Source organism: Stegodyphus dumicola, chromosome 12 (genome assembly GCF_044657685.1).
Source record: "Stegodyphus dumicola isolate Sdum_Otavi_A_Nest chromosome 12, ASM4465768v1".
In the NCBI taxonomy this organism is placed as follows: Eukaryota; Metazoa; Arthropoda; class Arachnida; order Araneae; family Eresidae; genus Stegodyphus; species Stegodyphus dumicola.
The window spans coordinates 50,458,272-50,473,128 of NC_140779.1; the positions used below are offsets into that span (position 1 = coordinate 50,458,272).

The 14,857-nt window shown below is 33.8% G+C and overlaps 1 protein-coding gene across 2 annotated transcripts in view; it reads right to left on the reverse strand.

The window, feature by feature from the left end:
- Positions 1–6,782: 6,782 nt before the first annotated feature.
- LOC118182782 (uncharacterized) overlaps positions 6,783–14,857 on the reverse strand; it is a 154,117-nt gene continuing 146,042 nt past the window's right edge. For both annotated transcript variants that reach the window (XM_035352170.2, XM_035352171.2), the window contains exon 3: positions 6,783–11,018. In XM_035352170.2, coding sequence (XP_035208061.1) covers positions 9,862–11,018 — 1,157 coding nt within the window. In that variant the 3' untranslated portion in view covers positions 6,783–9,861. The remainder of the gene's footprint in view (positions 11,019–14,857) is intronic.

A 14,857-nucleotide genomic window follows, 5' to 3' on the forward strand; every position in this document is an offset into this window, starting at 1 on the left:
TCCCTTTGAATCACTTAAAATAACTCATGAAAGAAAAGGAGGAAAATATTTAGGGACACTTAACATAAACCGGAGACCTTGATGACTTAAAGGTCTAAGCATTGCGAGTAAAGAGGATAAATAAATTTGAAAAAATAATATGTCATGTGTATTTATTTACCACTTTCCCAAGGTCTAAGCTTTCTGCAAAAATGATTTCTTTCTAATTATTTTTAAAGATAAGCTGGAAATAATCATAATGATAATTACTATATCTACTATAAGGAATAGTGGCGAAATAAAAGCTCATGACTAGTCAGGAATAAGGAATTTTCATTGTTTTAGCTATAAGAGTTTAAGAATGTTCAGGTGTTTAATAATTACTGAATTGGGAGATTAAAATGTCAACTATCGGAATAAATTAAGTGAACACATGCTGGATTTTCGAGTGAGCATGAAGAGATAAGTAAATCATATTTTTAAATTTATGGAATTAGGTATTTTCATGTCATTAAGCCAACTGATAATGGAACAGAGTATTCAGATAATACTGACTGGTGTGTTGTTTTTGGTGGCAATTTTTATATTTCATCTAAGAAAGCATCGAACTGACTGATGTTAATAATTAATTTTCAAGAAATTAACTGGGTACTATGCTAACTCTTGTATGAAAATTTTAATTCAAACAAAAATTTCTCCGATCACGGGAATAATTTAAATGAATAGGAGGATCATGAAATTTTGGAAAATTTACGTCTTTACGTTACATAAAATGTCCATATAGAGCAAATTTCGAAACAGATGAAAAAATGCCCAGACCTTTTTCTTAGCTATAATGGGAACAACGTTTCTTATTTAAAAATGTTGGATTGACGTTTTTTTTTTTTTTTTTTTTTTTTTTTTTTTTTTTTTTTTTTTCGTTTATAACTTTGCTTTAAATTAGGCCCATTGAGGCTTTTATTCCCCCCCCTTTTTTTTAAAGCAGAAGACGTGAAAATGTTCAGTGCTCTCGCCGGGACTCGAACCCTGGACCATTCGAACAAGCGTCTAGTATGCTCCCAATTACACCACGAAGGAGGAAGAAAATACTTTCTAAATTAATAGAAATAGCACTATCGTAGTAAAGGACTGTGTTGTGTGCTCTATAAAACTACTACCGCAGTAGAGGAACACCTAAGAAGTATTTATCACCCTCTTGGGGAAAAGCCAGCCTTCTGACCTGTACTTAAATCATGCGGAATACACTGAAAGGGCTATCACGCAATCCTGTTTCAGACAATTTTCTACCCGATCTTTTCCTAAAGAAAAAAGTGCGACATTTTTCTCTTCTTTCTGCAAAATGTTGCAGAATGCTCATGTTTCATCCAATCAGCTGAGTCAAAACTTCATGTCTCTGGTTATTATGGAGTCACATTTTACAATACATGGTAACCCTAGCGATCCACAATGACTAGCTTCCCTTTTATCATGTGTTAAAGCGTAAAACTGAGAAAATCAATCTTGTTTCGGGTGTATTTTAACGTGTGATGTCAGCTTTCGGAAGCATCTCGCATGACATCATATATCCGCTAAGCATCTTCAAAGAGAACTCATGAAAGACTGAAGTTTCATATCTCAAGAGCAGATACCAGTTTATCACGACCTTCAAGAATTATAAACTAATAATAACCTTCTGCTAAATATATCCAGATGCTGCAAATCATGTGTGATTGCAAAGAGTTGGTGGTATATAGAACTGCAGGCAAATGGGCTGTTTCGCCATACCTAGCTTAGTGTTTTATCATTCCTACAGAAAAGGCCATTGCAATCACTGTAATGAAAAATGAAAATCTGGCAGTTTCTTCCATCTGTGTTTGACGATGTTTCTTGGCGAAATGCATTTATTTATGGTATTACAAAAGCGTCGAACAACCGCTGCCTTTTTTAATCCGTTTGTATTTCATTTCAGTGCATCCCTTTCTATACAGATATCCTTTTTACGCCATAAAATTTTATGCTTTATTCAAGACATGAACTGCTACTTTTCTCGTAGAAGCTGGTTTCTGGTGTCATTTAACTGGAATCACTCTCTGTACTTGAATTATTATTTAATTCGTTAAACGCCGTGATAATATTTATCTTGCGGTCATAATGTTAGAAGTATAGAAATTTAAATAATTTTTAATTTTTAAGCATGAGGTTTTTTTTCTAATTGAAATGGAATAGAGTGTTATTCAGCATGAGCTAACGATTGTTCTCTGTTGTCAAGGTTTGCATCAAAAGTTGTTTAATACCACTTGTAAGACGACTTCAGACGTGCTTTGTAGACAGCCGCCTCGCTCTTTGCAGCCAGGTATTTTCAAAATCTGTAATCTTACATTCAGATTTTATAGGCAAATAGCACAATCCTAACACTCATTCATACAAACGTTTAACTATACCAAACTCTTAATTATAGAAAATACGTTATTACTTCTTTTAACACACTTGTTCAATCTAGAAAGAAATGTGGCATGAATTATATGCCAACTCTACTTAATGTGGAACAGAAAGAGGGTAAATAAACTCCTTCAGCTTAATATTGATATCTGCAAACTCCTGGACTGAATGATTAACAATTCCATCTTTCTTCACCTTCAAGCCAGAGGGATGTAAAACAGCATGAGGTTCTTTCACCAGGTCTTTTCCTGGAGTACACTGCATGAGGTCGCGGTGTAACAGTACACGACAGATACAAATGAAAGGCACCCTTCCTCCAACGAAACGACACCAAAAGTATCCTCGGGGCCTTTCGGATGTTTCTGGAAAGGGGAACAGATGAGAATGTGAAGCGTGGGAAGGGGGTGTGTCACATCCCCAGAAGCCCCCCAAACACACTGGAGTGAATCATTTCGGCAAAAGAGGAGTCTCCGAGAAAAGCATCCGATGAAGACATGGAGGGTTGTAATTAGTGCGAGGAAGGGACCTAGGGGTGAGCAATCTTCCCCTACCCAGAGAGAGATCCCTTGCCGTCATTTGTCATCCGGGGACACAACTATGACAGCCATTGTTTCCGAAACTCCCTCGACTCCCGTTCGTAGGCATCGATTCTGTTTATCTCTCTCTCACTCGGTTTGTTGTGCCAGGGACTCTGGAACGCACCAGAGATTGTGTCAGGGAGGAGAAATGGTGTGACTATGACAGCGTATGAGAGAACTGTTGTTGGAACTGCAACAGAGATGGACAGCGATGCAAGATGTTCTGTTTTGTCACATTGACTTATAGCTGAATACCAAAATCAAAATGTTTTGCAGTGACTTCCCTAGCAAATGATTAGCTACAGCTAAAGAATAGTTTATTATTTTATAGCTGGCATATAAGAGTATTATTATGTTGGCAGCGTGCGAGCAAAATAATTATTCAAAAAGATATAATTTATTAAGATATAATCACTGCACACTATACTATTTTCTCTACAATTCTCTCCCTATCCTAAATTTTTACCGTCCTTCTCAAAACTTAATTTGCGTTTATATCCTTATTATTTTACTTAGATTGAATCTTTATTTCTTAAACTTATTGAGTTAGAAAACTTATCCTCAAATCTGATACTTTTTACTCTTGGTCCCATTATGCAAAACCATAAGGGATTTTTGTATTAAGATAGAGAGATTTTACGTTCATCTACTCCTCAAAAAAATAAACTACAAAAATTCTACTTTTAGACCTGTAGCTGTACCATAGTGAGAATTTTCTAGTTCAGTTCACTCTCATAATGTTATGCAGGGGCCACTGATATAATGTTCTCATTCCTATGTCCTGTTACAAGATCCCCGTCATAAATTTGGCTGTTTTCCCCAACTCGGATTGGCGAGATTTTAGAGTTAGTTTTTTTCCGGGGGTCTTCTTTCCGTTTCTTCCTGGTGACATTTTTCCGCACACCGTCATAATAGAAAGTGTTCTATTTCTCTTCTACTGAAAACAGTACTGAGTACTTTCCAGATTATGATTAGTTAAATCAACTGATTTAATCACAAAAATAATCAAGCACATTTAACGGCCACAAATAAAATCCTAATCACATTTCATTATCCGTTAACTTATAAGCGGAGATGGATTTTTGCTTTCTTAGAGATAAGAAAAATGTGATATGTGCGAAAGAGAGAAATTTAGGCAGTTTAAGCACATGATTAATTTACCTAAATACTATATTCGTACAAACAGATAAACTAATTTTATGTACGTCATAGACCAAGAACTATTAAAAAGCTTTCTTGATTTTAAGACTTACGATCACAAATCTACAATCTACTGTTGCATCTAGAGTAATTTACTGCCATTTAAAATAAATAATAAATATTCTATATTGATGAACTGGTTTATATTTGCATTAAACCTAATTTAAAATGTGTAAACGTCCATGGTAATTCCTAAATCTGCGAAATACTTTTCACAACAAAAGCATGCAACAGGTACCACAGATTATTATGCTGAAATAAAAATGAATTCATTTTTCGATATATCCGCTTTTACTGATATTTATTTGTTTTGTGGAAGATTTATTTGTACATAATGAAAAAGCTGGCTGATGCTGCAGTTGAATGAAACGGATTACAATTACCACTTTCAAAACAAAACTTTTATTTTGCTTATCACTGTTTGCCAATATTTAATTTGCCTTTAAGAATGGGATATTGCTTTCGCAAGCACATTTTATCAACTAAAAGATTCAGTATGCTCCGACAAAAACATGATAAGGACATGACCCAACTTTTAAGTTTAAATCAAGGAATAACTGTGAGATTAATTAAGAAATTAATTTAAGCCACAGAGACATTGGTTGGACAGAATTAGATCACAATTACGAGACTACGCAACAGGTGAATCAAGGGCAAACACAACAATATTTAGGCTTGCAAACATGGTACCGGACATGCAGAATATGATGTATGTATAGTCATGTCAATCTCTTTAATTGAGCAGTTAAGTGAAATGTCGACTGAAGCATCTTTTCTAGACGGCCATTGTTTCTATTATGAACATGGCTGATAGCAAGTAACTAGCATCAGCATCTTTCCAGACATCATACGTTGTGCGAAACATCGTGTTGGATCAATCACCGTTTGCAAAATCTCAGTGAAAGGTAAAATGAAGCATGCAGGGCTATATATTCATTACCATGGATCTGAAATCCTGCGTTATACAATATTCTGTTGATGAATGTTGATTTTCAGAATGTTTTATGGGAATATAGCAATAGAACATGGCACAAGTACATCTGACCCATAATGTCCAACATTACCAGGATTAAGGTCACTGCGTATGATACGTATGTCACCGGCTTCGTCGCTAAATATATATATTGGATCGTAACGACTAGCATATATGGCAGTATAGCAGCTAGTGGCTGGCAAAAGCTTTCTGCTATTACATTTGAATTTCATAACTGAGGATACAGAGAATTTATATTTCCAAGCACGAAGGAGTAGTGGTCATACCCTCACATGATAGCTATGATAAATTCCATTCACTTTATAATCTAAAAAAGCAGTGTAATAGTTCCTCTTTGCAATGGCTCGAAGAAATACAGCTTTTACATGGCTAGCTTTTATTTTATTAATAAATTATTAATAAGCACACAAGGGCTAACTTCTCAATAAAGAGATACCACCAGGACGTAGGCCAGTGGGCCATATCCACACACAGAAAATACAAAAAAAGCTTATATAACCAGCTCGCCGAAATTCGGTGATTTTTATCAGCTAGGTAACCCATTTCGCAAGCAATGAAGTTGTTAAAGGACTTTGAATAAAAGCGATTAACCAACTTATAAGAGATTATCTAATTAACGAAACATATATGTGCACGTACGGAAAGAGATTGATAAACGGTCTTAAAATGTTCGTGTATTGGAGGTTAAAGAATGCACTTGTACTCCTCATGTTATGTCTGGAGCCTGCAGGTTTTGCTTAGATGTTCCCCCCTCACACCGCAATAAACTCAAGCAACTTCTATAACAACATCATCCGTTGTTAGAGGAGCAGTGAGCCTGCCATCATCTCAAAAGATTTCCAAGCAAGCTTGCTGCTTAACTTCTTAAAGAATTCATAGTTGCTCTGACTGATGCCCCAATAACTTGTTAAATTATCTTCAGCAACGAATCCCACTTTCGCTGGAGCTCTGAAAATGAATGGATGCATATGTGGTAGTCTAACGGTCCCGACAAGCGTATCGAAGGCGAAAGCTATGGCATATCAAATTCAGCAGCTACTCAGTTTCTTATGCGTTAATGGCAATTTAACAACCGTTTGATCCCGCTTATGAAATTTTAGACTGTAAGATTTCTTTCCATAACTAGTAAACAACTTCCTATTTTGGCAAAATGTATGTTCATTTTCGGTAAGCATTTCACACTTGCTAAGTCCTCAGATTTTCTTCCAGTTTGAGAAGCAAATTTCTGAACAGCAGTCAATTCCTTAAAGCTAAATATTAACTATGCTTTTAACTGAGCACAAAAAACACACTATTATGAATGCAATGCCTTTGTCTATCTTTTAAACACTTACTAACTTAAGATTCGTATACCAATTTTCAGTTTAAATTTTGATCTGGGCTTAGACATTTGCCAGTCTGTCTTGGAACACATTATATTAAAGATTAAATCTTAATTTAATGCTAAATTTCAAATTCTGTGCTCATCTTTAAAATCGAATGGCTTTTAAAAATAAAATGTGAACTTCGAAGTAAGAAACAAATTCCGTTTGAAAAGGAAAATGAGTCATTTTGTAATGAACCGTGTAGCAGTGTATGATGGGAAGAATAAAATAAAATAAGACTAATAACTGTACATCCCAAATATTTATTTTAAAACAAACATTGCTCCTTTATTGGACAAAACTTCATCACATAAAAAGAACCTCATTAAAAGGTCACAAAAATCATTCCTGGTTAAAATAGAATATACATTTCTTTCATTTTAAAGAATAAACATTTTAAACATTTCAAATACTTACGTGAATGAATATGTAAGCTCACTTTTGTTCATTCACACAAGCATTATTTATCAACTTTTTTAAGTATGGCGCTCCTTGGCGGTTTATAAAGAATAAACAAGCATCATAGACTGTATTAAACGTGCATTATACTTTCCATGTTTAGTGTTATCATTGAAATATGATGATTTCAGTTTACTTTGAAAGCATTTAGTTGCATAAAAGGTATAAACTTTCTGTCATGTAACATTTTGAAAGATGGACCAAAAATGTCCAATATAAAAAAATCAGCTTAATTTTAAAATTTTAACTTCAGTTATTGTCACTGTAATATATTGTATGACTAATATAAAATTATTTATGAGTATGCAATTACAGAGTCTTGCTCAAAATTTGCTGATACGTCTGTAAAGCCTTTTACACATCCAAATGAATGAACCACAAGCAGTGGACTGTAATATGCTTTCAATTGATACAATGTTAATTGCTTTATCCAAACCGGAGCACACGCGATTGGTAAGCCATCATTTAAGGTCACAACAAGCGCGATTTTTTAAGTGGCAATAAATTACTGCAATATCTTTGTGGAACATTACCTGACCTGCAATACTGCCGTGTTATTCTGGAGTTCTACTGTCTAAACAGTACTTCCCAGAGCAATTACAGAGTTTCTCACGGAGACCGAGAAAGAATGATACATGAATTGTGCCTCTTGTAGGAGGTCTTGGGTATACCTGGCCTCTGGCAGCACCGACTTTTATATACAAGCCTGAACGATATTGCTGTGAAGTGACGATTTCCCTTTTATAACAGATCACATCTTGCACATGGTGTGAAGAGGAGATATTGTACTTGCTGACTTTTAATTTCGATATTTATGTTAAATAGAAAGGTTTAAACTAGATAAAGCTTTAGAAAAGTAACAATTTACCTACAACTTTTGTGTAGACTGTATTGGTTATTCACTAATATGACTTTTTAGCTACCTCTTAATGCATGCTTTTGTAAGTTGGTAAATTTGAATATAAATTAACAAATCCTATTTGTCTCATGTAAAATTGCTGTTCTATAATAAACTAACAATTTGCTGCATTTCTTTACGTACATTATTTGTTAATTAAATTTTGTACATTTTCCTTCAAAGTCAATTAGTTGAGTTTATTATTTACGGGCACTGTATGATATTTATGTTGAATATATCCTTTAATCAATTTTGTTGTGTAAATTCTCATTCTCACCCAAAAGAAAAATCTTTGCAATAATATCGAGAACTTACATTTCCTCTGTTTATTGCTTATTATTTTTCAAACTTTAGCATGTTTATACTGCAGTTTTGATGCATATTAAATACAATGTTTCAACTGATTTTCAGTTGTTAATTTTATAATAATTTAATAATATTATTTCTTAAATTTGTAAATTATAATATTGGTAAACACTAATAATTATAAATTTAAGAAAAACTGCATGCTAAGAAACTTTGCCTGGCGATGATTATATCATATTCGCACATTTGCAAAGTGTGAGATTTGCGGGGCTTTACTTAGATTAAAAATCAAGAACACCACAATGTTTAAGATGATGTGATCTCAAAAATCTTTATTCATATTATTTTTTATTTATTTGGGGGATTTCAGGTACTCCAAATTAAGAAAGATTATCCTTTGTTGAAATAGCTGCCCACAATAAAATCCACTACGTGGATCTTATCTTACAGAAACAAATCTAATCCGTGAACTCGATAAAATAAAATTAAACAAATGAAAGGCCTTGCACTATCATGTCAGTAGTGTATTTGCATTAGATTTATGGCATCGATAATCGTTAAAATAATTTTATATTGGCTTTACGTTGAGTTTAGGAAATTGGAAGAAACAGCTACAACATAAGAATCGATTTGCCCTCATTGATACAACGTTTGGTACTCAGACTGCTGTATCTTTGGTCTCGAATTTAAATCTCGAAGAAGGTATGGATGTTTGTATGTGTATAGTGTGAGGTGCTCAGTATCAAAACTGTAACAGATCTGTACAAAATCGTACGATCCTCTATACGGTACTCAAGGCTCATGCCTACAATAGACGCAGTCTTGCTCTTCTTGCCGCGATAAAATTCGTGGGTTTGTTGGATTATGCCAGCCCAATGAAACACAATAGAATGAGTGCTGCCATCTGCCCATTTTCTTCATGGTTTGTCTCTTCACTCAAAAGCCTGATCTAATTCTTGTAATATGTCTTCCAGTTCCTTAATATTAAATTAGAACAAATATTGAATATTTAATGAACTATTAAGTTTATTTTGCTAATAACATTTCAAACTGAATTGAAAGCACGGAGAAAAATCTATTTTCTTAACATTTTAACATTACATATAATTACAAAATACAGTGACGTATACTAAAACATAGAGAAATGACCAAATCTAGTCAAGAGGAAAAGTGTATCTTAAATAATAAGGCAATATTTGTGACTAAATTTTTCGTTCGTTTGCTGTTAGCAGAGAAGTGAAATTTACCTGAAAGTAGTGAAAGAGATGTAACTGAATTTCTTTAGTATTAGAAAATTTTCAGAAAACTTTAGAAAATTTAAAAGAAAATATCTCTGTATCTTTAAAAATATTTAAAATTTATTGGTGACTAGTAAAATATCATTTTAATGTAATGTATATGACAAGTATAATAAAATTTCCAAATTCATTTAAAATTCGTAAATTTGAACTGCAAAATATAAATCTTAAAATTTTTAAATCAATTAAATTAATTTAAAATTTTAAAGTAATAGAATACTGCATACACTTATAAGCTTAATTCTTAATATTCGCTAAATTGAGGAAATTGCCATAAAAATATACTTCAGGATTAGCTCAGTCCTTATGCCTTACCTTCTGCTTAACAGAAGTCATATACTTAAAACACTAATTCGCAAATATAGTTTCATAAATTAGTAAAACTAGGTGGCGTTGGAGCTTCATGCACATTTTGCATGCTATTTTCATAACGAGAGTTTTCAGACAGGAAATTCCAGTCAGCACTACATGACTGTGCTCTTCTGTTGCTGAAACCTGAAAACCCAGAATCAGTCAGTAAACAAGAAGTTGTAACACTTGGTGTGTGAAGACGGCTGGAGACATGCACATCCGATACCAACCCACTTGGCGCTTGCAGTGCTGGATCGCAGGTCCTCTGGTTAGGTCTAACTGCGCAAGAATCCTGGTGCTTGGGTAAATCATTAGTATTCTTTTCTAAACTTGAAAATGAAGAAGCACCAACTGCATTTGGCGATAAGCGTTCATAACTTGGAGTGTGATTTTGAACTACAGCACAGGATGTCATTTCTTTGTTGTTATAACCTCTTTGATAAAGATCAAAACTACTGCCAGGGCTTCTCATAGTTCCTCTAAATGCACCGCTTAACATCGGGTTACCATATTCTCTAGGATATCCGTAGTTTGAATAATGATTTTGGTAATCACTGTTTGGAAATACGCTTGGATGGAAAGTACTAGAACAAACTGTTCGATCATTCATAGAAAATTTTGAAGGCTCGTTTTGGATTGCTCCACTTGTATTCTGGCTATTAAATGCAGAAACATTGTTCGAACAATAACAGTTGTTATTTTTCATACAGCTGCTGTTAACTATATGCTTATTTTTTGCATCAATGCTCAGTCTTTGTAAAGCAGTTATGTGTGTTTCTGTTGCTCCAACGGTTGGAGACTTGTAAAGAGGATCTTTGCTTGAAAATCTGTACCCATACTGTTGAAATACGGGAACACAACTTGAACCTGAAGAACTACGCTCAATGGTTACAACTGGTGGAGAAATTGAATGTGGGGAGGAGGAGTTTATGACCAGTTGTGGACTAGGTGTCTGATTGTTTAGATCCCCTCCTTTGCCTTCTTTTGCTTCTTTTTTATGTCTCATGCGTCTGTTCTGAAACCAAATTTTGACCTGGCGTTCAGTAAGGTTAAGTTGTTTAGCCAACGCTAGCCTTCGTGGCCTACAGACGTAATTATTGAAATGAAATTCTTTTTCAAGTTCTACCAGTTGGGAATTTGTATATGCTGTGCGGGCCCGTTTCGTCGGTTGATCTAAATAAGAAAAGAAAGAAATATAATTCTAACAATTATCAGTTTTAAAAATTCTCATTATATTTCTTAAGTACACTGCGCAAAAAGGGGGGTGCAGTTCTATATCTCACGTTCTACTGAACCAATTGAAGAAATTCAAATTGCGTTTTCCAAGTATCGAAAGCGCGACTTAGGATACATATTAGATTTATATATAGCATTGTTCTAACGTAGGTATTTTGACTCAAAATCGGACTTTTTCTCAAATAACATACCAATGTTTTAACCATATTTAGATTCTACGACTCACATTATGCCTAGATATTAAATTTTGTAATTTTTGGTGATATATTTATGGATAAATTCAAAAATGTATCTTGTCGTATTTTTTCAGATTGCACCAAGAATAATACACTTAGCGAACTTTTTAATTTATAGTCACCTATTTTCCTTTGCCTTATTTCTTTGTGCACGAGCGGAGGGGGGAGTCATCATTCATATTTTAAAAAAATTTTAACATCACGTTTTCGTTATTACAGTACCCTATAATTTATACGCTATAATAAATACGCCAAATTTCAAAACTCGCTAAAATGCAAATTCACGTATAGCTTAAGAAATTTTGAAAAAAAAAAAAAACTAATTTTTTAGAGGTATGCTTAGAAATACATATACTTTGAGAAGGCGGCAAAAACTTTATACGTTATAATTAAAATTTATTTTTGAAAAATTCATAAAATTATTTAAAAAATAAATTCTAAAAAATGGGTGAATTTTATTTAGAATGAACCTAAATTTGGAAATATGAAAGGAAGAATCAGGAAAGTTTAATAAAAAAAGAGATATTAATAAATATATATCAAATTCAATTAACATTAAAAAGCTAAAATTTTCTCTCTTTTTTAGCTCTTTTCTTAAAGATTACTCATGCGATTTTTATAAAACTTCGCAGTTTGGCATAATTTGAGTCGTAGAATGTAAATACGGGGGGAAAATGGCATGTCATTTCAGTAAAAGTCCGATTTTTAGTCAGAATACCTACAGTAGAATAATGCTATATATAAATCTAATACATATCCTAAGTCGCGCTAAGACATGAAAAACTCAAGTTGAATTTCCTCAATCGGCCCAGTAGAACGGCAGATATAAATTTTTTTTTCTTTTTCTTTCCACAGTCCACCTTAGATATAATGAAGATTAAAAAATACATTTACTTTCGATACACTTATAATTTATACAATAGTTGTAAAATATGTGAGGGAAATTTATAAATAAATACAAACGCTGATTACAAATGATTTGTATATCAGAAAGTACAAGTATAAACAGACAAAAAGATGCTTGCAAGTTTAATTAAAGTTTCTCAAAAATGTTGAGGTTTTTTGCTTTACTTTATAAAGAAAGTTTTATTACAATACTTACTTCACCTATTCACAAATTTTGCTTTACTTTACTTATATATTGAAAAATATGTATTTCTTTTTTTCTCTCATTTAGTTGGTTGATTAATGTGCGAAGAATATGCGAGGAATAATTCCGTAAAGCAAGAGATGTCTATGTTTAGAACATTGTAAGGGAAACTAGTTGGCATTTATATATATCATCAGAAAAGTAAGGGAAAATGCCTACGTAGCCAACCCATTTGCAGGAGTTTGTATCAGATCGAAATACTAGTATTCAGCGGTCTTATCCGCTCGTCCACTGGTAGATTTTCTCTTTTTTTCATGTTTGAGATAAAATATGGGTATTCTGAATGTTTTAGATATAAAATCAAAAAAAAAAAAAAAAAAAAAAAAGAATTTACATTAATCACAAAAGGTTAGGTTAGGTTATTTAATTATGGCAAAGCCTCGAGGGCTATCTGCCTAAGGGTAGGGATGCCTTCGTGGAGGACTTTCTAAGGGTTAGGTTAGGTTATTTATCTACGGCAAAGCCTCGAGGGCTATCTGCTTAAGAGGATGAATGCCTTCGTGGAGGACTTTCTAAGGTAAACTGGCCCGTATGCACGTTGCACATGGGGAAAACCACGGAAACACCGATGCAGCCATCCCGTCCACGGTATTCGAACCTCGGACCGAACTACCAGTGTTCAGCGACTTTAGCGCTCGGCCGCTGATGGGCCCCCATTAATCACAAAAATTTAAGTTTTAAATTACAGTGCAGGAAGCTTAAAAAATCAAATAACCACTTTCATGAATGCACGTTTTAATCTATACCCTTGAGTTGGTAAAATTTTCTAACACTCTGAGTATAATATCCAAACACTATGCGTCACGGATAATGTCACTTGCAGAATTATTGGAAGTGTAATGTTTTAATCTTATTTTATGATGAAAAGAATTAATGCGTTTCTCTAAAGAATTAATGCATTCTAACTCGATTTTCAAACATATTTTTAAATTTATCGCGCAGTGTGTCAAATAAGTTTTACGAATTCTTGAAAACGATCCCTTTATTCGCGATGTTGTACACTACTATTTTGAATAAGCAAGCTAGCTGCTGATGGAATAACATTTCCATACATATGTTGCTATTCAAAAAGAAAAAAACAACTTTTGAACAAAAATAGTAAATTTGTGCCCTGAAAATCGCACTTTTTGCGCTAACCATTCTCATTAGGAGTGCGAGAGACGCGAAAGGGCTCAGTTCCGGAAAACAACGATGCAAAACGTGTCATTTTCTGTTCCCGGAATTTCTGAATACACATTACTTCGAATGCATGAATGGCAACACCTACAAAACACTTCCAACATTTTAGGGGCAGAATACAAATTGCCAACAAATCGTGATTCGTGAAAGAACGTAAACATGAAACAAGTTTTATATTTCATTTGTTTATTTACTCATACAATTTACTTTAGAATAAGTTCTTTTTTTTTTTTTTTTTAATTTACTTGTTATTTATTTTATAAATGAAGCGAAGCAGTCTAATATTACATAGCTTTTGTTGTAAAGAGGAATTTTTTTTGGGGGGGGAGGAGGGAGATCACCTCCATTGAACATATTTTTGCTACCATTGATAAAAATCCTTACAATAAATAACTTTTATCTCTTTTATTCCTATTAGCAAGCTGGCTACATTTGTGTTTGCATAGAGGTGGAGAGAACGAATTTCTATTCGCCTGATCGTTACAGCAGTTACAGCAAAACTCTATCCCAATTCCACTTACGAGAGCACACCAATTTCAATGCCATTCTCATATTCGAATTAGGATAACGTGGCTTTAAAGGTGGCAAAAACTGAACCATTTAATTACAATATATTACGAAACGCTTGTAAGAAAATCTTAAATTATGCTGAATATAAAGTAGACTAAACTAAACTCAGTGGCGTAACAGTCCTAGTGGGCCAATGCCTGCAGTGCCCCGAAATCTGTTTTCTTGACCGTGGGGCCCTGAGTTCGTAAGCATAGGCCCTGAACAAGTGGTCAGCTTGTCGCAGGACCCCCAGTGTTTAGTCCCCAAGCGAACTTGGTACTCATTTTAGCCTATTCACTGTGATTAATAACCGTGTCAAACTACCAGTGTGCAGCGGTTTTATGCACTCGGCTACTGAAAGGCTCGGCGAATATATGGATTGACATAACTGCAACTAAATTTAACTTCGCCAAATCCTGTATCTACGTTGTCAGAAATACCATCTTTATAATTTCCTTCTGCATACATTGGTTCAAATTTACGTTCCGTATCGAAGAAATTTCAGAAATTTCTATTTAAATGAACCCTTTCTATAGAAGATGAATCAAGAACCAATAGGTGAAAATGTTCAAAATTTCATAATGCAACATATGTCCATCAACAGAGTCTCAGTGTCCAGTGAATCTTGTTGGTTAATAAGTTTCACTGCATAATTTAAGGAC